We start from the raw sequence: 26,327 nt of genomic DNA, 5'->3' as shown, positions 1-26,327 counted from the left end.
TCCCTTCCCCATTGTAGCAGTATTGCTGTCACTGTGATGGCACAGGAATATGACAAAGTTTGACGAGAGGGGTAACATTTTTAAATGTATCAGCTGGGAAGAAAAAATTAAGGCATATCATCAAACAGTATTTTTCAGGTTCAGCAAACTACAGAGCTTGTGCACCTGAAAATGTGCTGGTTTTTTTTTAAATGTTTTTTTATTTTCTTTTTTTTTCTTCTTTTTTCCAGGTTATAAGAACAATCAGCATTCGTTATATAAATGAATGAAAATTTCCACTTAATTAAGGTAATCTTCGAGATTTTTCTGTAATAGGCTTGAACATACACTGAAAGCAAAGTCAAAAGTCCTATTTTATTCAGTACTAATGAAAAGTGCAGTGTATATTCTGTGAAACTGATGGAATTTTATATTAAAGCCCTGTCTTAAAAGGAATATTTTAGATTCTAGATGCTCTGAATTTTCTGTGTATTTATAAAAATAAAATGATGCTTAAATACTTCATCAAAGCAGTTATTTGTGGGGGGTTTCTTTTTAAATAACCCAAACTGAAGGGTTTTCTTTGTGAATGTTTCACAAATACATTTCACTCATAAATATTAAATTAAAAAGGATTTTTCTAGTTGGGAACAACTTTCAGATCTACTGGCATATATCCTCAAAAAGATATGATTGTAACTCTGCAGAATGGCTCCAAATTTGTTACTGTGAGTCCTAAAGGATAGCTTGGTCATTAGGGGGCTATGTTTAGATATATTTCAGATCTCTTCCAGACTGAGACTCTCACTTCCTGCACCACTTGGCTAAATCATTAAATTCACCCTATGTTTCACACCATCATTTATAAAATGAACCACTTTTTTCCTACCTAATGAGTTGTTATGAAAGCAAGTCCATTAATGATTACAAGGTGCTTGGACACTAGAGAGGTGAAGACCTAGATAGATAGTCTATTTTTTTTCCAATACCCTTTACACCTTTCTCAGCCCTCTTTCTGTTCCCCTTGATCATGAAGTGATCACAAAGTTGAATATATGATGTAGGAGTCATGCTGATGGTTGTAAAGGGGGGGTTATTAGCACTTTTACCATTTCTACTTAAGGAAATTATGATGATCTGTGTGGGAATAAGCATTTCTCCCAACAGAAAAAAATGGAGTACACTAAGGGGAATACAGAAATGACTCATCAAGTGCCTTTCTTTTTGTAGTAATAAGTATTCAGCTTCATTCTAGTCAGATATTACCTGTTTAATGCATCTTTTTATATTTATTATATTGCATAGATTTTGAATTAGGCCTTGAAGGGCAAAGGGACTTGTTAGGTCAGATTAAAAACTGGCTTGTTAGAATCTTGAAGGAAGAGTCACTAATACAGTCCTTTACCCTGCTGTTGCTGGAAGCTGAAAAAGATCCAATTAATATTTTCAGGATGCTGCTGCTCAGCAGCCTTTAGCCTCAGATCCCACACGGCTCGGTGTTCACAGGCAGTCGGGAGCGCCGTGGAAGATTCACTTGTAATATTGTGAAATACCAAAAATACACATGAGAAAGAAACTAAGGGAAAAAAATACAGTGCCAGTGAGGAGACTGAGCTGTCTCATCACAGTGTGTCTGTGTTTAGGAAGAATACAAGTGTTTTTCATGTTTGGGTGATGACTGCATGACTCATGCCTAAAAGTGATGCGTCATGGTCAAAGCGCACTTGTGCACGGCGGCTTTGTGCTGCCTTTCTTCCCTCCCTGTGTGAAGATTCTGACAAATAGGCTTTCTTGGCTTTAGTACTGCATTTTCTGGCCCTTTTCTGCATTCGGCTTTGCCATAGGAAGGAGGTAGATAGTGAATTATGGAGACCCAAGGACAGGCAGTGACTAGACTCAGGTCTGTCGAGAGCCTGATACACAAACATAGCCATCTATACTTCTGTCTGCAATAGTGTATAGGAATAGAAGTGGGCTCTCTGGGGAGCTAGGAGGGTAAATCAGCACTCATGGACTATTACACTGTCACAGCTTTGCTGTTTCCAATGTCTAATGTAGCTGGACGTAGCACAGATATGCTATAGATTTGCCATGCTCCTAAAGCCCTGGATGCCTCCAGCTTCCTACTGACAAATTCTAAAGGATGGCTCATGTAGCTGCTCCAGCAAGTGTTTGCCCCATTGAGTACTTAATGTTGCAGCAAAACATTTAATCACACCATATGAGGGGCAAACTCAATCTGATTAAAGAGAAAAGGGTCATAACTAGGGGGAGTGTAACACCACTTCTTCACTGACCATTAGTTTTAATGGCAAACCGGTAATATTTACTAACTAGCTTAGTCTCAAAGGCCCAACCTCATCTCATCTACTCCAGCCATCCTTGAAGTTCGAATTGGAGTTAGTCATCTCCTCTCCCAACAGCTAAGAGAGAGAGGGTAAGCTCTGATGGCAATTCATTTGCCTGAGAATTATCCTCCAGAGGTGTATATCATTCTCACTGATGACTGAGGAGACCTAGACAACTAGGTTAGGTGAGATGCTTAACACTAGATGTTTTATATGGCTAAAATTAGCTGGAATGAACCTGGGTTGAAAAGAGCTGAGTTTCTGTTCTGCACTTTTGGGTTCACAAATGCTAGAATTTGCCAAATCCAATGGTGTTTGAGGTCTGTGTTTTGTGTCCGTAGCCTTCCCCATTTCTCTCACCTCCCCATTTGGTGATTTTGAAGGAAATGACAAAAGCAAAGTGACATGGAACCACAATGAAAAGATAAACCAGTTGCAGTATAGTGTAGTGAAGGCCACGGAAGTGAAAAATGTGTTGTATGAGTAACTGCTATTTGCACAGTGCTCTGCTGCAAAGAAATGAGAGTATTTTCTTCCTTCAACTTGCATTATCTAAGTGCCCATTAAATAAAAACACTTGTAAATATTAGAGATAAAAAGGGAGCTCACCACCAGCTAGAAATTGCAAAAATAAAAGCAATTTTCATTTGTAGTTATCCAGATGTCTGTTGTTATAACTGCTGGAGTTCTGCTATTGGTCAGAAAGATCATTTGAGGCTTTTCATGGAAAGAGAAAAGAGTCAGCAAAAACCTAGTGAGGGACACACTTTTAAAGAGAACAAAAAAGATAAATGTACTGAGGCTGGCATTTTCATAAAAAGCTTATTCTGAGATGAACAAAATCTGTGTGCATGTGTGTATGTAATTAGGGATGGACCCAATGTATACCTAAATCAGTGAAGTGTTGATAATTTCAGACTAATACATAAGTACTTATATACACCTAACAAAATTAAAATTTCACCACCTTAATTAAAAACCAAAAACTGAAACAACTTCAACAAAAGAACCCAATGGGCAAGGCAAACGTGTAAGTAGAGAAGGGAGTACTTATGGTAATAAAAGTGAAGTAATTATAGTACTTGTGACAGTCATATACACACAGACTGTACGTTACATAATGTGCTATTGTTTACACATTTTACATTAATACTTGAAGACTGCATTTTACAAATGCATAAATGTGATATGGCTTTGTCAGTACACAATCCAAAGGAAAGTGACACCGAAGATGGAACACCTAGGAACAGTTAAGTATTTTAAAAAATGCTACAGGAAAATAGTGCTTCTAAGGTTTTTACTCATTTTAACAGCCTTGCAAGGATAGAACTCACTGCTGACATGTCAGCTTTTGGGCTAATATCCTTTGTCAATGCAGAAAAAACATGCAGAAACCACTCACTGTAACTGAATGCAAATGGATGCTAATTTGAGGATCAATCCTTCCTCACTCCAACTGTGCGTGAGAATTGTCACATCGCATTCTGTACCATATAGGAATTGTTTCTCTTTTACATCTAGATTTCCTCCGCCCTCCCCTGAAGTTGAAAGTGAAATGAATATGCCTAAATTACTACATGCAAGAAAGGAAGTTAATGAGTTATACTCTGTATGGTATAAGATGTCCCATAATCACCTATGGTAACACTAGAAAATACCAGTGCACACATCTAAGTTCAGCTTATTCATGCACATGCAGACACACACAAAGCACATGCAAGGCACATTGTAGAAAGAATTGTGAATATGCTGCTACTGCCAGCTTACTGGTGCTTCTCAGGATCAGCACCTATAGAGTTTTACACAATTTGCTTCTTTTACTATCTCTTCCAGAAGCTATTGATAAGTTACCTGAGAGGCAGTCGATCTCCGTGTGCTGAATTTAACATGAATGAAGTTTAGATGCTTACTGGAAAAAATGACATTTCTGAAAACATGCCTCAGTTGGCCTTAAAAAATCTTGGAGTCCCCTTTGGAAAATACAAATTTTCTTTCCAGGGGACACGGAGGTAGCTCGCTCACTATTATATTGTAAGAATTATAATTTACAATACTTCCATTTTACATTGCACGTAGGTGGTAATGCTTTCACAAGACAGTACATGGAGTGACCTGAATAAAAGATGCAATTATTATGGATTCATTCTTTAACAGAGTTTATCCTTAAAAGTGACTAAACTTGTCCAGCTATAGAAGTTGTGGAAAACCCACACTTTAGTTAGGCAATATACATTGCACCCTTTACAGGAAGAATACTACCATCCAGTCCCTTGAACACTTCTCCGCTGCATAAGATTAGCTACTGAAAAAGAAGTAGTTTTTCACCCTGTATATAAACCTCCTTTCCCAAACATTTATTCAGCTGTTTCTCAAATCAGTGGCATGGTACTTCTGTGGCCAGCTTTTTCACTTTTCCATATTCTAACCTATCCATTGTGTGAAAAAATGCCGCCCAAATTCCTTATCTGCTTGTGTCCTCCTTAGTTTCAGTCAATGACCCCTTGTTTTCAAATTAGTCACTATCTCAAGCTGCTTACTGACATCAATACGTTTCTTTCAGGGTCTTCTAACGCTCTATGGGGACCCCCCTTCGTGCTCCCTTTCCCAAGGAAAAGCCCATGTCTGATCAGTCTTCACAATTCATTTGCCCCAAACTCTGGATAATTAGGATTGCCTTCTACCATACTTTCCTACTCCCAATTCTTTTCCAGTAAAATCCTCAGAACAGCAAATAACTCAAGAAATATGGCTCTTTAAGGTTAATCCCTGATCACTAAACTATATAAAAAAAGAAAAAAGTCAAAGAAATCACATTCATAACTTGTTTGCTTTTTGTTTGAAATTTCTATATCTTGTAAAGGAAACTACCTAAAAATGCAGACCATCCAACATCCACTAGAAAATATCAACCAACAACACCTTCCCTGTGGTCACTAATTCATTTCACAACAGAAGCTTGTAGAGCATGCTACATTTTTATCTTCCTTTTATGAACTGTTAATCAGTGACTCTATGCAGTCAACAATGTGCCTAAAGCTGTAAAGTGTTATATGTCAAATGTGTTTTTCAAAGGAAATAAACACTGTTTTAAACAGCTTTTTTTTAAATAATGAGAGTTTGCTGAGCATCTCAGGCTGGACCATAAAAAACTATCCTATACATTCCCTATATACACTTCTGCATGTAGCTGGGGGCCCAGCTCTCATTGTGATTAATTATCTGCTGGGAAAGGCTGTAAGAATGAGCACTATTTGCCTAATTGTGTTTCCAGGGTAACTCATTACATAAAAGTTACAATACATAAATGCAGCTCATTTGAAAAACTGGCCTTACAATATATCGTATGTTTACATGGACACTGGGAACTTCCTTCGGAAATTGAAATAGCAACATTTCAGATTTACGTGGTTGGTATTATTGCTGCTGAGAACTGAGGCAGTCTTGTGGATAGCACAATGGTACACAAAGCAAATCCCAGTTTTTTGGATCCATTGGCCTGCATTACTTTTCTGTGTTCCTAGACATAATAGTCTATCTCATCCAAATCTCAAACACCAGCAATGCAACTAATTCAAACTTGGAACACAAAAAAAATTAGCCTGAATTTTTCTGTTGTAAATTTTTATCCAGAATACCATCTATTTCTAATCCCACTTTTTGTCCTCTTAGCATTAGATACCTTTAAAAAAAAGTAATCTCTCTTTTACACCATATATTCTCCTAACCACTGTATGACATGCAGTATGTTAAATTTTATTTTCATGGGGGAAGCTGGATCCTAGGCTGAAAAAATATTCCCTCGTTCACCGAAAGCATGTCAGAAACAGTCAGCTCTAGACTTGTATCTGCACAACTGAACAATAGAATTTTCTCAGACTTTGCATAAGGACTCAAAAATAAGCAGATTGAATCCATCTTAACACGAGTATGGGCAAGCATTTCCTTTCATAAGATCCTTTCAGAGAGGAGCTAACCCCACAACTTCATTATGATTGTTAAATCCACACAGCAGATAAGCAAAACCTCAGCAAGGGTTCAGATTAGCCCAAATCATTTGATCACGATGAGTCAGAAGGCGAATTAAGGAATCTTTTGTTTTGCCTTAAAATGTCACGGTATAAACTGCATCTGCTCAGGAGCTGACTCACAAGACCCTCAGACAATAGGGTAGCAGGGGCAAGGAAAGGACTTGGGGAGATAACCTCAACAGCCAGCCCAGGCTAGAGCGTGTGTGCTCATCAATTATAATCCAAGCTTTTGAATGCAAGAGAATAAACTGTGGGTTCGGCTTTGCTAAATCGAATCTTTTTGCTGGGTTTTAGAATTTGGAAATCAATACTTTAAAAGGATTTTAAAATTCATATTTGCCTTTCCTTTGACTCATCTCGTTCCAGCTAGTTCAAACACAAGAAAATGGATGGTCAGCAAACCCTAAGCAGCTGCTGGCTGGATTAATATCTAAAAATCAAACTATTATCTACACTATCCAAGCCTCTCAGTTCAGAAAAATGAAAGTGGGAAGACTCATAATCTCATTTTTTTCTTTTTTTTTTCCTTTCCCTTTTTTTTTTTTTTTTGGTGCCAGAAACACTCAATAAAAATGTCTTGCAATATATCACACTTTTAGTCACTACAATAAGCCTGCGGGAAAGACATGAAATGAGAAAATTCTCAACTTTTCTCTAGATCACACAAAAAGAAAAAAAACCTGATCAGCTCAGAGTTACTGTGAGTTTGGGGTGAGGAAGGAATATCAAGCAGACTAAATCTAAATCAGCTTATCTTCACTAGTAACAATGGATAAAACTTGTAAATACATCAAGAACATCAAAATTCTCAGCAGAAATCAGCCTCAGAAAAACAGTCTTTATCAAAAATCCAGCAAGCATTGTTATCTACAGAAACAATCCATTATCATTTTCTCTATTTATTTAAATCATGAAAATGCTCATGGTTTGAACTAAGTCACTTCTCATCTTCTAACTCAAAACTAAAGCTTGTACTAAGCAGTCTGTCATGGAAGTGAGAGGTGATTTGTTAACTGTTTTAAAATTGTAACTGTGTACAAGAAGCTACCATAGTTAAAACATGCTAAATAGTATTTAAATATGTTATGGTAAGGTCAGATTCTGTACTGTTTAGTTTTTGTTATTAGTTTGATGGGTATAGGATCAGGGTCTTATAACTACTCTGCACATCACAGAATCAAAGAATCATAGAACACAGGTTCGAATGGGACGTCAAGGATCAATTGTCCAAACTTTCTAGGCAACAGCATATGAATGAATCTAGGAAGAAAAACATGATAGTAATAAACTACACGATAAATAGCAGCTTTAATTATTGGTACAACTGAACAGAAGGATACATTTTGCCTTTAAAACTTGCTGCTGACATGACACAGGAATGGTAGCACTGGACAGACCTCACTGCTTTCTGACTGTTCCAGTGTTTAAGAAGATTATTTAATGTGGCTGTTTGGAGTCAGTGCACAGATGCAGTCATTGCATTTACTGCATTCAGGAAAGTGAAATTCATTAAGAACCTGCCCCCACAGGAAATCCGTCCCAGTGCTCCTGTGAGCTCCTGCATGTCCTCCCATCAGCTCAATCCCCCCTAAGTACACCACGGGGGCATTTCTGCCATTGGCACCAACTTTTACCATTCTGCGAGTGTCCTAGACCAAGATGTTTTGCTTTTTTAAAATTTCATTCCTTAAAATTCCCTTCCTCAAAGAGGTTGGGGCTGTCCAACCGACGTGGCAGATGTCTAGCACAAAATCTTCTCCAACTTGATTTCTTTTCACCTGCTTTAGGCTTTATGATCAGGTCCCTTACTGGCTTTCAGCATTTAAAATAATATAAGGGATGGCAAAAAGCAAGGTAGTAGAAGATATGAATTTATGTGTTTAACACAGTAAGTGTTAGCACTAATTCAATGAGCAGTAGAAGAAATTGTAAATGACAAAGGCATTTACAGTTAACTGTCTAAGAGAATGCAGGGAAGTAAATCATTACATGAAAAAGGAGCTCCTTTTCCCAACCTACCCTATTAAAGACCCTACTAAAGAGCCAAGGCATTTATTGATTGCTTTCTACTTTTCCACTGCTGAAACTAAGTACTCCTCTATTTACTTTGATTTAAAAATGCATTATTGTCTACTTTCTAATAAACCAGACAGTGGAACAAGAAACTCAAATTATTCTAAGTTTATTCTTAAAAGTCCGTAGTGTAGGGGTTTTTTTGGTTGTGTTTTTTTTTTTTTTTTGAAAGACTGAAGGCCTTAATCCTTAAAAGCCTTTTTGAAAGAAGGGTTCCTCGATACTGGCCCTGCAGCTGGGCCCAGATTGAAAGTGCACTTACATTTTTATGTTCAGCGCTGAAGGACTCTGAAGTTAGCCCTCGCACTGCACATAAAAGCTTTGGAAAGGGCATTCTTTGCCACTCGTGCAATTCATTCTCTAAGAAAAGGAAATGGAAAGAAAGATTTCATGTCCAGGGCTTCAGGCCTTTGATCATTTGATGAACATTGGATCCTCAACCTGGGCCTCCAGCTTCTCAGGCCAGACAAAGAGGGCCCCGGCCGCACAGGCTGGGCCGCGGCTCCCGCCCGAACAAAACCTTTGGCGGCCGCACAGTGTGACAGCCTGGGAAAGGCCCACCTCAGCAGGGCTGAGATGCCCGCTCTGCCCTTTGATCTTTCATTTAAACTCCAGCCAAAGCACCAGGTCAGGGGATTTCACGTCGCACACCCCCACGGGCAGAGGGGAGCAGGTCAAGAACAAAATGGGGGTGACCGATCTCCAAAAAGCCCTGTGACGCCTTTCTCTGGCCAGTTTCACATGACTTGTCTGGTATTGTGAAGCGCTAAGCCCACACTTAAAATGGAATTTGACATTACATGGTACAATGGAGTCAATAAATGGCATTCTTCAGTGCTTTTACAACAAAGTCAACCCTCCCTTAAGTGGCTGAAAGCCCCGAGCTAGAAAATACTTCTCATTTACTTCTTTACGTCAATAAATTGCGTATACTTTAAATCTAGTTTTCACTATGGCTTCTCACTGCTGATGACTGAAATGAGCTGAACAAACACTTAACAAAGGTCTGCATTAATTTTACGTTGTACCATTGCTTCTATTTTTAAAGTCTAGATTGTCACGTGGTACGTAACAAGCATTGGAAATATCTTCATATTCCTTCACAGACCAAAAACCTATTTTCCAACGAGCAAGAAAAACTAATCTCATCCCACTGAAAAATTTATTTTCAGTACGGTGCAAAGGAGAAGGCAAACATACAACTTCTTTTAGCATCAGCAGCAAGTTCCACATGATGCTCGCAGGCAGAAAATTCAGTCCATGTTTGACGAGACATGTTAACAGAATCCAGAGAGGAAAAAAATGCTAAAATCTTCCTTCTAAAGGGACAGGATGCCACCATGTCCCAGAGGACTGGAATATTCAGGATGCAACAGCAGATGACTGCAAAGCATGGAGTGTATTTTTAAACTACATATAAAAATATGTCTGAGTTAGAAGATTTTAAACAACAACTGTAAAGTGACTAGAACTCAAAGAACTAAATATTATTGTTTCTCTATATAAATTAATATGTTTTTAGAACTAATCCTTTTTCATTAAATACACAGATGTGCGTAATGCCGGATCAAGGTAGCTTAAGAATTCAGGTTAAGAATCAGTAAAGGTAAATTACTATTTTTGTATATTTTTTGTCAGGTTTACACGCCTGCTTTCACCTTCCATCCTTTTGAAGACAGTATCAGTATTAAAAATTTCTTTAGTTCTATCAAAAATTATTTCAGGGTATCTTAAGTACTTCCCATCATGAACCATTTACCAATCGAGAAAAAATAAAGGAGCAGTTCCAATCTCTAGAGATCTATAGACATCATTTTAAACAAACAACAGTTTATGCTTATGTTGGCAGATGATTTCCCACTTCATAAAATTACATATCACAGATAAGCCCACTAAGAAACAGAAAAGTTTAATACATTGTTCAGTATCGAACAGATAGTGCCAGAACTTGAAACAGAGAATTAACTGATTTATTTTCAGTCCCCTGCTCCTGTTCACTACAGTCTTCTTCCTTCTAAGAGACAAATTTGTGCAGCATGTGAGGCCCTGTCTGGCACCAGCACTTTTAGGTCCTTTGGTGGCAATGGGCAGCTACAAAAAGTAAAATGACCACAACTGACCATCGTGGCTGGGTAGGTGACAGGGGATTGAGCAAGTCATGACCAGCCCAGGACCTAACCCCTGGAACCACTAAACCAGGACTGTACAGACCCGAGGCTTCTACTTCTAAAAACAGTAGTCCTATTTTAAATGATAAATTTAAAAATTCAAATACTTCTCAACAGCACAAACACACCTGCTCATTCACAAAGCATTTGTGTTAGGGTTTGCTGTTTAAAATTGTTATAAAAATAAAACTATAGAACATTCAGGAAAGAGTACAATTTGCCTCTAATTTATTCTCAGATTTTCTGTGACTATTGCTCCCCCACTGTTGTCATGGCAACACAAGCACATTTTTCAGTACTGAGGAAGTAACAAGCCTTTCGATTCTCACCTTTGGCCATTTTATTGAGAACCATGTCAATTAGAATGTAGGTTCCACTTCTTCCTGCACCATCGCTGCCAACAAAAAAGGAAAAAGAAAAAATAAAGCCTATCAATGTAAATCCAGATTCAACGTGAAGGTACCTGCCTTCAATGTTATATACTGTTACACACGGGGAGAGAGGAGAGAATGAGGGGTTAAGGTAGGATACTGAAAAAGCAGAGAAAGCTTGAACTGAATTAACACAAGCTGGTTGTGGAAGATTAACCACTAGCCTGCATGGATAATTGGCCTTTGCTTTGATTTTTTAACCCAAGTTGTGTTTATGTGAGAAAAACATTTTAAACAACAGTGGAAAAGTCACTAACCCTAAACCAGGATACCATTTCTCTTCAATGACCTTATAGTTAGTTGAGATTAAAAATCACAGAATAAGTGAGACCAGAACATTAACCAGAACAGTCAAAAATGCATTTGAACGCAGTGTTCAGAGGGAATGCAGAGACCTGTTCAAGAACTAAAATATTTGGTTACGGAGGGACTGCAGTCTTTCTTCACTATACATCATGAATGGTTTGGTTTTTTATTTTTACCTTTCCCTTTAATTCTTCCTTGGTTGCAACGACCAGAAAAAATATTATAATGTAATTCCTAAGAAACAGCTTTAACTTTTATGTATCAATAGCCCTTCCTCAGAGATGTGAGATTGAGCCTCATGAGGGGGAAAGTGCACTAATCTGAACGCAGCTTCTGTCCCTTTCAGAGAGAAATGTGTAATTGCCAGCGTGATGCTCTTTTAGAGCTGCTGTTAGCAAACATAATTAAGACTTTAAGCAAAAGCTTTTTTTCCTTCCCTCCCCAAAATTTTTACAAAGGTGCGTGTGTGACCAATTAGACTGGTCTGTAGTTTTATTAATTAAGCCATTATTTTTATTGATAGCTCAATTTGTGTACAAGAATTAACGAAAGGAAAAATAATAGAACAGCCCGAAGTGCGTTACTGCATTCTGTTTACAGGCAGATTATGAAACTTAATTTTTGTTAAGTCTCTGTAGAAAGAGGTTTTTTTCTTTCGGTTATTAGATCGCTGTTTAGAGAAAAGGAGGTAATAATTTTTTTTTCTCTGTCTATGAAGGGAACAAAGACACAATCTTATTACTTAAGCTGAGTAATGAGAGATAAGGCAGCGATCAGGACCAATAAAAACAAAAACTGATGAGCTGATGGTACATATTTCCATCCATTGTAGTAAGGAAACAATGAAAAACTTGAAGGCTCTTCATTCTGGTTCAGATATTTATTATCTCAGGTTTCCTGAAGGCAATGCAAACAAGCCGCCTCTGGAGCATTCTCCTCTGCTGAGGCCTCCTTGCATCCAGTGGAAGATGACTCAGCTGAACCAGGTGAGAAACACGTCCCCTCCCTCCTCAGTACCATCCAAAGTGGAGTGCCACATGGCAAACATCCTGCCTCTTAGCAGGGCTAGTTTTTTCTGTCTTCATTATCTACAAGGATATTTTTGATAACTAGTACAGCATTCTCCTTACAACTCAGAACCTCCAATGGCAAAACCCAACATTATAGTAAAGTTTTCTATTGACCTGCTTGACAGCCTTCGTGTGCAACTATCAGATTGTCAGGCCTAAAAATAACCTGTGATTAAAGGATTACTCAGGCAGTTTTCCACTCCCTGACACTGCCCTCTTACCGTGATCTCTAAAAGCAAGCAAAGAAGAAATAAAACATAATTGTCTGTTAATAAAATAAGGCTAAATTGGGAGGGAATGCAAAAAACCTCCATAATTTTGAAGATATATGAAATTGAAGTGCTACTTATACTGGAAAGTCTGACCATACCTTGTTAAGTCATGGCTCAACATCTACAAAATCATATGAAAGGATAATTTTATTATGAAAACAGATCCTAAGTATTAGTTAGCATTAAAACCCAGTTGAATTAAACTTAATACCTTCAGCCTACCTCACTATCTGTTTAGTGATTAATCTAAAGCTTTAACTTGCCCACTTAACTTATATCTATATTAAATTCTAACACATACAGATCTCTCTAAAGCTATTTTAGAAATTGTACTTGCCTGCAATGAACAACTACTGGACAAGAGCGACCCCTGTAGCACTTGTTTACTTTTCTGAAATAAAACAGACACAAAAAATTAATTAGGCACATTATAACTTTTTCTTTAGCCAACTGTCAAAAATAAGCAATAAGAAAATGCAAATATTGCTGTCTTTAAAGAAATACTCAGGACAATAATTTCTTAATATAACAAGCAGTTGTTAGGTACATAATCTTGTTTAAAGTTTACTTCTGCTTTGCTGCTGTAGAAATCCCAGAAAACATCCCATTATTACTGTTGTCTGGGCAAAATAAATGAGCTATTTTCTCAAAAGGTTAATGTAGCTCCAAAATTAAGATTATCTTGAGATGCTTTAATTTTACAGCAAACTCTGAGTTCATGAGCTTGCTCAAAGAGATATCAAGGGGCATCAAACTGAATCCAAAATTAAAAATGGCTAATCCAGTACTCTTTGTACAATGTGTGCTGATTTGTAACACCACTTCTTCCCAGAAAGGCAAATACCAAATCTCCTGAAAGGCTTAAAAATTCTAAAATGTAATGCATTGTAGTAAAAATAACTAAACCCATCAGTAAGCTTTACTGCTTTGGTTCTACTGCAAAAGTCTTACACATTTAATATTTAAATATTGTTGCCTTCAACAGCTTCCTGGTTAAACAGTCTCAGGGGCAAGAGGATATATGTGAAATCAATCAATAAAAGTACAGTCATAGAATAGGTCTGCTGATATGTAAACTCAATGAAGGAATTAACTAGTGCTCAAGCAAACCAAGATACTTAGTCTAAGAATAGAGCCCACAAAATTGGTTTAATTCCATTTAAATTGCCTTACAAAACCCCAAATCCCAAGCCCTCTCTTTCGCTCTAGGATATATTTTGCATGTCAAGTATGTTACAGGCCCAAAAACCCATAAAATATGCACACATATGTTAACAAGGCAAGATGAATAAAGACTAAAATGGGAAAGCATTGCTTCAGGAAATCAAAATCTTGCATTCAAATTATTTGATGAGGTGTTTGAGTTTACTGGAGCTATAAGGTCTCCTATAAAACCATTTCATAGGGCAGCTTTCAAGGGGTGCCCAGACCCTCCAATAGTTCCCATCTCAGTGCAAGTGTCACACAGGATCCTGATGGCTAAATTGAACTGAGCTGCTGAAATTTGGCAACAGTGGTATGATGTTATTATGAATTTTAAAGCATAACTAACCTACTGAATCATTTAGTTCTTGGCTGTTCAACTATTCACCAACATCTGTGCTGTGAAAATATGCATATATCTTTAAACATTGCTTACAGTATAGCCTGAGGATGCCTAAACTTCTGACAGGGTGTTGGGATACCTGGAACTCAACCTAAACAGGCTATGAAGGTGTTGGTGATATCCCACGAAACTATGTTTTCACATTCTGCTTTTTGTTATTTAATATTCTAACCAAACTTGAAAACAATATTAAGTTCTTGTAATGATTCCCTTTAAACATTTGAATTCAGGAGTTTTTCACAATTCTTACTCTCTTGCTTACTTATGTAAATCATACTTGCAGAGACATCCTGTCTCTATTTATATTCCCTGGATGTAAGTAATTAATGCAGTAGAACAATGTTCTGTGAAATAAGTGGTAAGTCATTGAGGAGCACTTGACTTCAGAAGTTAAATGGACCATTTATAGGTCCATAAATACATATATACACAGGCAGTACCAAGCAAAACCTCAATGACTCAAGCTGCAGCAGACTTTACACATGAATGAATCATTCAATTCTTGATGGTCATATCTGAGGATCAGCTCCTTCTATATGATATAAAGCCTGATATTTATTTTTGTATTGTACAATAAGTTATATTTGAAATGTCTGTACAGACACGTGATACAATCAGTCTGCATTTCCTGATGTGCAGCTGGTCATCCTCCCCCCATCCCCATCATGTGCATTAGCAAAGAGTTGTTTTTGCATTTAAAGTATTAAATAAAAGCTAATCACTACAGAGGGGTATTTACCATTTTTCTTTCTGCTTGTGTGGTTCCTTTGTTCCTTGCATGGTCCCACTAATATGATATTTGCATGTTGTGACTAGCCATCTACCAAAATCCTAATGTAATTTCAATGACAAACTTGATCTAAATCTATCAGACCTCTCAGTAAATCAGACAGCCAGAGACACATGTTAGGGAAAGACACCTTATGTTTGTCAGTTTTATTGAAGGCGTTTCAAACATTTTCATTATCACACATTTCAGAAAACACATTAAAACAAAGGGTTTCAATCCAGCTGGTTCAGAGCTTTGTCTATATATAGTTTATGAAAATATTTAGAAATGCAGCAACATCTCATTTCATTCTTAATTCTGGCTAATGAGAGTGAGCTGAAAATTCATCAGTAAGCAAAGTTCTTGAATGTTGAAGAAAATATATATTATATATATATATATACATATACAGGAAGAATTAACTTAGAAAGAATGATTAGTAATACAAACCAACCCTTGGCTCATTGAGTGAAAAAGAAATCATCATGCAAACCATCAGCAAGCAAAGGTCAGAGGTCGTTAGAGGCTCAGAAAAGGGGTTTCCCACATTGTCCCTGCAGCAGAGTCACAGTTTCCAATGATCACTTTTGTGACTATGCAACTGGGCTCATATTACTAGCTGCAACATCACAAAAATGACACTGGCAACCGCTAATTAGCTGGCAAAATAAGAATTTGTCCATTTTTAAAGTGAGCAGTGTTAGTAAATGCCATTGCACACAGCGAGAAGTGATAGCATAATAGATATATATTTTAAGCAAAGCCCTCACATGTGATGCTAATTATCTTTTAGCTTAGCAGTCCCTCTTTAAAGTGTAAATGTGCTCCCTCTGGGCTCAAGAAATATTTAATGACACATATCAGTGCATGACTAACAAGCTAGTCCAGAGCAATAATGATTGGTCTATTGTTCAAAATGAAATTAGGACTCCAGAAGCATTTAAAACTGACCAGTGTTTTCCGTAGTAGCCTCACCTCTCAGGGACTGTCTTTTGTATAGATTTGTGAAATATATAGAATAATCTCTTTTTGGCAATTTATACCTACATTATGACAGTATGATAGATTATTCAGCAAGGTTTAATGTACCTTCTAGATGCAAAATCATCTAAATCACTGTCTGATACATAGTAAGAGAAATGTAAGCTTTCAGTTTTCAAAGAGACTAGGAAAATTTACTTCAATAAAAATTTTAAGGTCCATATTTCCACAGACAGACTCTGGGCAAGGTAATTTTGGGAATCCAATTTTTCTTGGTGATGAATTATAAAAAATAGAGGGTTGGTTATGTATATGCTTAATTTCATATATGTATGTGAATATATAAATATACACACATATCCATATATATATACAAACACACTGAATGCACATAAAAACATAGATAAGATTAAAAGAAATGAGAGCAGCCCCCTCCTAGCACTACCCTACTAAGAGTATGGTAGCACCGTCAGGCATTTGTTCTGGGGGCTTTATGACTCAGCTGTTGTAATCCAGCGGAGTTTGTACTTTAAATAGAAAGCTTCAGGTGCAAAACATGTATTGTATAAATGAATTCCAAATACATTATTTTAGCAATAGTGCATTAGGTTTTTTGTCATTTAAAAAAACAAAAAAAAAAAAAGAAAAAAGAAAGATCAGATGACCAAGAAAACTGAGATTCATAGACCAGCTATTTTGCATGCCAAAATTCCTTTTCAGGCGGAATTTTACTATGCATTCAGTACTATGAGTTCATTGTACAAAATCTGCACGTAGCAAATGGTTACAGTCCCCTACACTGGACTGTGAATACATGTGAAATGAACACTCAGAATTCAATTAAATCTTAACAGGTTCATTCCCATACTGGCTTTAAATACAAAGAGTGGCAGCTCCACTACTTTTCTCATCTAGTTATCATTTTTCTTTTTCAAAGTATTGCACAACACTTCTCCAACTCGGCTATTTAACCCTTACACAATGTCACCCTAAGAAGCGCTTTCTTGGCGATGTGAACTGTGACTTACTGTAGATCTAATCCTGTAGCTCATGCAGGGACCTCAATCCTTACTGAAGCAAGTCAGAGCCGAGGCACTCCAAACTTCAGATGTCCTGGCTGTACAGGTTCATTTATACTCTAGTTAGAATTGCTACCAGATTTCCCACTAACTTTAAAAAGAGCGAAGTCGGTTGCTGCATTGGCTCTGTGCTGCACCTCACACAGCTTAATGGAACCGACTCAGAATCTTCACTACAGAAATTCTCTACAGGCAACTTCCTCAGTGCCACAAGCAAAGGGAAATCAACCTATAAAAACCATATTCAAGTTGAACCCGGAGAAGAAAACCTTGAAAATGCAATTACAATTTCAACTCCATCCTATGCTTCCTTTCTCCACTATTGCTTTTGTGTTGCGACTGTAGCATATCCTCACATTCTCACCTGGTCACAGCCCCAAGTGACTCAGAGCAGCTGTACTCTGTTACCCGACCTGCACCGTGTGAGATGACTCTGTGCTTTGAAAAGCCTTGCAAGATGTACAAGAATACTGAATGGATGAAGGGCGGCATTAAGTCCCAAGTTTTTAAGGGTAAAATTTTGCCAACAGACAACTGTGCAAACAGCTCCTGTTGGATACACGCCAGCTTCTCCCCTCGGATGCAGATGCACAACTTCCACCGGCATCAGTCAGAGCTTCCAGCACTTATTGAAAGAAACAAGTTTGGACCTTTTGAGCGCTGAGCCCCTTATAATCACTTCGGGGGGTTGTAGATAATATTGTAGTGCAGAGAGAACAACACGCGATCCCACAGGCCGCTTGTGGATTGAGAACTAACTCCCCAAACCTCTCGGAGATTCTTTTCATTAGTCATAAGCGCATCGCTGTGGATTAGCTGATACACGCTAACACCTACACATGATGCACTGGGCACGGTTTGCAATCAAATGAAGATTATTTCGCTCCAGTATTTATCATGCATGGCTTTAATTTTCAAATTAAAATTTAGATAGACACAGCAAACATTAGAGAAGGTGGCAAGGACTTTCACAGGTTTTTGCCTTTGTGTATTTGTATTTTAAAGCCACGTTGACTTTCTTTAAAATTCCAGAGGGTATGCTTTGTCAACATTTTTGTCTGCTTTCTCAAATTTTCACCTTCCTGCAGCCAAAGGTCTACAGACCTCGTTGTTGGATCCTTATGAGCAAATGCTCCCATGGGAATGACGTTATCGCCATATGACTCCATTGTGATTCTTTTTTTCAAGCATGCTCATACTTCCTAATTTATTTGTGAGAGTCCTGAAATAAGGATCTTAGAGGAGCCACACAAAAAGCCTGGAAGTTTCAGAATGGATAAATTCTTGAAAAACAAAGAAATACAGAAGCAGCACTGAAGAACTGTACAAAAGGAGGAAAGGTATCGATCTCTAAATGGGAAATGAGTATGTCTTAAAACCAGGAAACATCTCTGTGTGAAACAACACTAAACATCAACCTATTGCAGATATTTGTGTTAGTTTAGCATTGTGACATCACAGGCTGAGGAACCCCCTTTCAAACCAAAAATCTTTAAAGGACAAATAAAAGCACTAGTCTAGTTCCTCAGATTGGTATCATCTTAAACAAACAGTCATACTTTGTGCTTTACCTGCGGAAATCCAGAAGTGATCTCGTGGAAGCAGGAACCCTCTGATCGTTCCAGCTAAGGAAGTGGAACTGTGTCACTGTGCGTGTCTCGTTTGTCTGCAGGTTCTTCAGGTAGAAGCTCCTCACGAGGAAATCCTCGCACCAGATGTGCTCAGAGACAAGATTTACCTACACCCACAGGAAGGAACAAATGGAGATCAGCAATTTTGGTTGCAAGTCACGTCTTCAGGATTGCAGGTGTAAGAGGTCTGGGATGAAGGAAATGCATGAAAATTTTATTTTTATTAGCAAATTGGCCAGTACTGGGGAGAAAAAATAAAACTGATATAGCAATCAGTGTAGTTGTCAGAAAGGGGTTAGCTGCCTCTGCTATTGTATTGAAAACATAAGAAAAATCTTGACAATTTTAATGCAAAAGAAAATTCACGAAGTTTATAACATTATGTGAATACAAAAGGTAGTTTGTATTGAAAATGTCCTAGACTGACAGTTGCTTTCTATTTGGAATTGCCCACAAGTGCATTGCCCAGGCCACTCTTGGAGGTCTTAAAAATCTGAGTTGAACTCACATGAGAAGTGAAAATTTGGTTTCTTTGTTATGAAGAAAAATAAGCATTAAAAAATGCAGTTTCTTTGCAGAGCTCATCTTTTCAGGCAATGAGTTGGTTCGCATTTTAGCTTAAATAACAATATTTCTTCACAATATCTCCACATTTCTTCGTATTTGGCATTGTGGTGTTATTTTCTTCCTCTATACAGCTGGACAACTGGAAAAATCTGACAGCCATTGTCAGTGTTACATTGAAAGAAAACTGGTGATATGATATTTTGGGCTAGAAATGCAGAGCAGAAAATAAAAATATATATTTGTTGTTGTGACTGAGACAAGAGGTAAAAATAGATAGGATTAATTACTACAGCAATATAGAGGCTTTTCTGCAAAGATATACATATGTCTTTCCTAAGGCAAAATTCACTAGTTCTAAAAATACTATTTTCCTATAAAATATAAATACACGCTCTCATATATCAACCACTTGCAAAACCATTTGAAAAGCAAAATTACTGCCCTTATTAAAATTGCAATATTTGACTCACTATTTACTATATTTTATCCGATGGAAACTACCTTGCTATGAAAGCTGCACTCCAGTTTTTTGCAAACCTGAAACTACTCGAAGGCACACCAAGTGTGCCTAAGAGCCCTCGGCTCGACCTCCAGGTTAGATCGGTTTCAACACTGTTTAGCCCCGTTTGAAACCAACCCGTGCACTTACTGTCACGTTTGCAACCAGATATTTTGTGTAGGTACCTCATAGATGTGGTAGAGGTTTGACCCTTCGTCTGGCCAATAGTGGTAGCACTGTTTGACTCCGTTTTCCACGAGGGGTGTCAGCATGACAATAACGACACAGCCGTTCTCCCAGACCATCTGCAGACAAAGAAAGACACCGTGGCCACATTGTGACTGCCTAATTACTGCGTGACATGTATAATTACTGCACTCAGACACACAATCAAAATTTATTCCATTCACAGGAAATTTATTTCATTTTCATTAGACACTTTTACTCTGCAGCTGCTTTCAAATCCCTGAATAAACTGGCACCATATTTTGCAGGCGTCCATGAAATATTAAAGAATTTCCCGCGAATTCAATTCGGGTCATCCACAAAATCTCTCCTTGCTCCTGGTACCGTGTTCAGCTGCTTTTCTCTCAAACTTTTAGATCCACTAAAGGAAAACTGAATGATGCTAGCAGAACACCCAGCTATTTAAGATTTGATATTTAACACTAAAGCAGCATGGACCTACTAAAGTCACATACTGAAACCTGTTTCTGTTCTCAGTGCCTTTTTTCAGTTTGCCAAGTAGCAAAATCATTAAAGTGCTGCATCACTGAAACAATCATAAAAGTTGCACCTGAACTAAAATAATGAAGAAAAGACAGGAAAAACACACACCAAATCTATTCTTCCAGAAATGTTTCAGAGGGATAAATCAGCCCTCCAAATGCACATTTATAAAAGATTTGTTGCAAACGTGCATTACTTTCTCTTTCCTTCTTTCTTTTTCTTTCTTTCAATTTTTCCTTTATTTTCTTTCTTCTTTTTTCTTTCTTTTCCTTTCTCTTTTCCCTTTTCTCTGTGTTTTTCTTGTTTATATGTTATTTTTCTTTCCTTTTCTTTTTGTTCTCTCCCCTCCCCCTTTCTCTTTTCTAGTTCTCTTTTCTCCTTTTACTTTCCTTTTTTTTTTTTTTCTGGAGATAGAAGGAAAGTCCAACTGCTATTGCTCTCACAGAGCACAAGTACTGCAGTAACAGAGGAAAACAGAGTATCTTCACTGCCAGCATGATCACTCAATAATTTAGACCAGCCACAGAGTAGGATACAGGAATCCAGCACATCCTCAACTAAAGCATTTGTGGATATCTTCCACAAACAGCAAACAAGCAGAGATGCTCTGGTCTGGCATATCTCTGTTCCAAACACAGCCCATGTCTGAACAAAAAGGCTCCTAAGAATTAATACCAAGCAGCATAATTACTAAAAACTGTTATTATTATGCTGTACATTGATGTTATATTTGCATACAACTTTCATTGTCTTTTTGCTAGCATATAAAATTACTAAATGTAGAGTAAACTGTTCTTTTTGTGAAGGGTTATGTTTATTTCACAGAAATATTTATAAGCAACTGTATTGACATGTAAATTTTGTCAACAAAAAAGGCCTTTGTCTAAACTGTGCAAAGATGAGATGATACATTCAATTCAAGGATTATTTTTTTTTAATTACATATCAAATAAAAAGGTTTCCCATTCATGGATAATGATGTTGTCTTCTCTTTTAAGAAGAGCTTGCATATAGAAAAACAAATAACATTTTTCCTCCCTTTTTTTCATTTTGCAACATAATTAAAACAACTTTTAAAACCAGCTTAGAATCATTTAGAGAAATGAATCTAGAGCTTGCACAGAATAGGGTTATTTATCATTTTGAAAGAAGTGGGGAGAAAATTACAGTGGAATTTAAGAATAAAAAATAATCTTTCTTATCTGTTTTCTTTTTTCCCCTTAAAAGATTTTTTAAATAAAAATACTGTAATTCCCTCATCATCATGTTAAAATCTCAGAATGCCACAAACCATTTAAAAATACTTTAAAATTATAGACATTTTACAGACAGATGTAGATTTATCATTTGTATCTTTTTTGTACTGCATTTCAGGCCACAGCTGGGAACCTTCTTTATATGTAAGGAAGATGTTACAGATTTCATTCATTCTAACGTAGTTTCACTTTTTCAGTCAGCAATCAGACTAAGATAAGAATTCAAAACATGCATCTTACTTTAAAACTAGCCCCACTAAATCAGTTCTTCCATCACATAACGATTTAATGTGCCTCTAGAAGGTATAGAAGCTCATTGAAGCCATTACGAAAATGAGGAGAAACACAGTTTTTATGAGTGTAATAAAAATACAATGATCTAGACCATAAACTAATCATCGAGCACTCTGCCTGTGCCACCCAAGTGTAACATTATAAAAGCCCACTCATTTAGAGAGGAATTCTTACAGTTTGGCAACCCTGTTCATTGGTTCAAAGATAGAGCATTTCATTAGAGAGGGGCTGTCTGCATCTCTGAAGATTTCATTAAGCATAAATCCAAATGAAAGTTAATTTAAACAAACAATTTCAAAGTTACTCTGGGGTATAATATTTCTTTTAGGTCATTGTGTGAAAAGTAGGAGTCAAATCTACTAAATCAAGAAGGCAATACCATCTAGTGCCATCATCCCTGTTACAACAACTGCCCCTGCATCTCCTGTGCTTACAACTGAGATGGGATTTCCACTAAGGCTCACAGCCTGTGACTGGAGGACTACAGCATTTTCTTTGTTTCCTTGCTAATGCAAATATTAGAACATCTGGTTGGTATCTAGATTTCTTCCCAAATAATGTGGAAGCAGGATGAATCAAAAGCAGTTCACAGAGTTTTATACTGGTGTTGGTTCACCTCCCCGTCTTTAGCTCCTTGATGAGTTTTTCAGAAGCTGCATCTCCCAACACTCACCCTTTGCTGTGCTCAGGGTGGAGACTTGTCCATGAACTGGAAAGTGTGTTTTGGTAGCAAAAGAACTGGTTGCACAGACCAGGTCTGCACAATCCCAGTAGAGCCTCTGGAGAAGTGCCTCTGGCTACCAAAGAGACATTTCAGCTGGGCTTAGAGAATAAAGGAGGAGGTTTGGTGGCGAATTCATGGTAATTCTCATACTTCTGAACTTTGTATGCTTGCACAATAGAAAGTAAGTCAATGCATGTGATAGAAGAATGAAGAGAATATCAAGCCCTGAGGGCAGAGTCTTTTATGTTTAGGTAGAGCCCAGCAAAGTTGTCTTAGACTCTAAGTGTCTATAAAATCTAAACATTTATACATATATTATATCACACACACATATATATTTGAAATATATAAAACTAAACTTATTCAAATCACTTAGCACAGGCAGTTTCATGTTTGCAATTTATGGTAATACTTCCAGGAGAAGAAGAAATGTTGAACAGAGTCTTCTGAATGGAAGAGATAAAGTCTGAGTTACATGCAGGAGCTCACTGCAGAGCTCACAGAGTGTGCTTTGCTGAAAAGGGAGGACAGTGTGTAATTTTGTGTGACGTCTACCCTCAGCCTATAGGCCTGGAGAGTAACATGTTAATGATCTTTAATGAGGTTCTGCTGTATGCATCATTCTCAAAACACTTCTTAGACAAGAATAACACCATCCTGTTCCACTTACTGCAAATTAAAGGCTGAATCCTGCAACCCAAAGATGAGCAGTGTGTTTGAGATCCGCAGGATTCCCTGTTGATGAAACCCACCAAGTGTGGAGACCTCATGCTGTGGTTATCCAGCATGCCAGTCCCATACAAAGGACTTCCACACTGGGATGAATTATATTTAGTACGAATTACTTGAGGAGGAGAACAGAATTGGTTTTTTAAGCAAGGAGAAAAATAAAGTCACAAATAGCAGAACCAGTGTTACAAAACTGCCATAAATCTGATAAAATATCATTTTTTTGATAGCTTATACTTGAAAATGTCCTTGTTTATAAGCTTGTAAATAAAACGGTTAATATGAAACTCCTTTTTTTCCAGACACTTCATCACTCTGAAGCTTCTTTTTGTAATGAATGATCCTCCCCAAACTTATTTTTCAGTCATTTTCTTAATTTTATTGATGGGGAAATGACAAGATAAGAGCTCTGCCCAGATACTCCTCTTTTAATGGAAACTAGTGGAGAAGTTTCTAAAATGTGATGATTTAAAAGTAGAAAATAGATGGAATAATCAGTTAAACACAGCCAGTTCACTAAATATAACAGGCTAATCACACCAGCTGCTTTCTGGGAGAGATTTCCAGCAAACTACAGAGTGTGCCTTTTCAGTCTTTTAGGCTTCCAATATAGTTGGAAAATGCAAAGATTTGGAAAAGCAGAAAAAACAGCAAAGAGAACCCAAATAATTTCTAATGATAATCAAAACTCAACATGAATAAACACAACTCCTAAAAAAATCCAACAAAGCAAGGTACTAACCCTTGCTGGGTCAGATAATATTCATCCAATTACATATTGTGAAAATAATTAACTCAACTGTGACTTCTTTCAAGCTTTAAAAGAAAGGAGATCTTTTAACTGAAGAAAAAAAATGGTGGGGAATTTAGATTTTTGTTTATCAACTAGAACTTTGCAATGTATGCCAGTCAAAAAGTAATACAAATGTTTTTTGCAAACTGTTTTGTTTCAAAATGACTTATCATTTTGATATGAAAAGGGTCAAATCTGGCAAGGTCAGAATGGCCACTCGCAAAATCATAGCAGTGCCTGACAGCTAAGCCAACCTGTATGTTGAAAAAAAAAGATCAACAATCTGTATTTAATTTAAAAAGTATCTGGCTGCAGCTGAAAAGATGGCTTCAGAGAGGACCATATATAAATATGAGGTCATCAGTCTGGCTCCCTGTATTATGTCCCCTGCTGTTACAGCATAACTTGTTTGGAAGTCAACGGGAAAGGCAAACTGAAGATGATTGCATGTGTTGCAATAATTTATGCTTTCTCAGAGAGACATAAACTGCTCTTATTCTTCTCAGTAGACTCCTAACTCAAGCCTTATTATTAAATAATTTAAATATGAGCTCTGTTTAGAATTGCAGTGCTGACAAAACCACATCAAGGAGCAAAAGTCCACGAAAAACGTCAGTAATTAGCTTTGCACTTTAGTATTGAAAAGACGTAAGCTAAGCAATAAAGGGATACAAATTTTAAAAGAACCACTTCTAAGTACCTTCTCCAACCACAGCCATAATTACAAGTGAGCATGGCAAACACACACTCCTTTACTGAACGCCTATGGAATTTCTAATGCTATATTTATTTCTCATGGCTTGACAAGTTACTAGAGCTCTAGGGGCTACTGTTCTGTGCCTACATCTCCCTTGCTGTTTTTCTTTTATTAAATTAAAGTATGCATATTTTACACATTGAATTGCATTCTACTGGTTTTCATCTGCTCTTCTTTCTGAAGGTGAGAACTGATTAGACATGCAGAAAGTCCCATCCCAGGCAAGGAAAATAAAACTTGGGAATCAAAACTGCTTGAAAGCACCATGTTCTGCACATAACAAAATGCAGAAGAGTAATTTAGTCCGTAAATTAATTTCAGCACTTACAAAACGTGCTGAACTGGGAGCACAGAAACCAGCAATTAGAGCTGAATAGGGTTTGGTACAGTTGTTCCTACTCAGCCCATGGGCTTGGAACACTGATTTTGCAGGAAGACTCATTCAGCTACAGGGACATGGTCTCCTGCCACTGGGATTTGCCCTTGGAGATCACTGATGAGTAATCCTTTTTGCAGAGGAAACAATCAACTGACAGCATTTTGTGTTTCTTTTGTTGAATTCCAAAACTGGAAGAGAGAAGCAAGTGCTGCTGATCAGACATGCAAAGATTTATCGTGTCCTTGAGACTGAGACTCAGGAATCAGTTCTTAACATTCCAGTGCGATCTGGGAGGAAACCAATAGTCAGTTTTTGAGCGGGTGCTGATAATTTACTCCTGAAAATGAGTAGAGAAAATTAAAAATAGTTTTAGATTAAGAAATGCAGGTCTGGGGCAATGAAAAGCAAATGGCAATTGAAATCCCTGGCTCACATTAGGGCTGTGGACTTTATTCTTGGGACTCCTTCCCCACTTTACATTTAATAGTCCTGCAATACAAGTAAAAAATAATCAAGGGAGTAAAGATGAGGTTTCCCTACTCAGTATAAAAGCACAAACCTTCACTCCAGGGAGTTCCCTTTTTTTTTGTTGGCAAGACATGTCCAGCTTTAACAAGTAGGGTGAAGAGTATTTCCAAGACTATTTCATGTACTGGCTAGTAGTGGAGGAAGGATGGGGTAGTGAAGAGCATGTGTTTGATTCAGAACATGTAGGATGAAGCATTTCCTTGCTTCCTAGAGGAGCATCCTAACCACAAAGGGGCAGCACCTGAAGTCTGCCTTCCTGGTCTTGTGTCTGACCCTGTGCTGCTCATGAGTGGTATGTGCTCTGTCACCCTTGCCACACGGGAGCCCTTCA

General features: G+C 37.5%; 1 protein-coding gene across 1 annotated transcript in view; it reads right to left on the bottom strand.

Annotated features, from left to right (window-relative positions):
• The window catches only part of PTPRN2 (protein tyrosine phosphatase, receptor type N2), a 645,766-nt gene that overhangs the window by 15,347 nt on the left and 604,092 nt on the right, over positions 1–26,327 (bottom strand). Inside the window, exons 18-21 of the mRNA XM_027687014.1 lie at positions 19,993–20,112; positions 18,682–18,848; positions 13,013–13,066; positions 10,926–10,990 (exon numbers count right to left, since the gene is read on the bottom strand). Coding sequence (XP_027542815.1) covers positions 10,926–10,990; positions 13,013–13,066; positions 18,682–18,848; positions 19,993–20,112 — 406 coding nt within the window. The remainder of the gene's footprint in view (positions 1–10,925; positions 10,991–13,012; positions 13,067–18,681; positions 18,849–19,992; positions 20,113–26,327) is intronic.

The sequence above is a fragment of the Neopelma chrysocephalum genome, unplaced genomic scaffold (genome assembly GCF_003984885.1).
Source record: "Neopelma chrysocephalum unplaced genomic scaffold, ASM398488v2 Primary Assembly neopelma1_72, whole genome shotgun sequence".
Taxonomy (NCBI): domain Eukaryota; kingdom Metazoa; phylum Chordata; class Aves; order Passeriformes; family Pipridae; genus Neopelma; species Neopelma chrysocephalum.
This window is presented reverse-complemented; position numbering and strand designations above follow the sequence as displayed.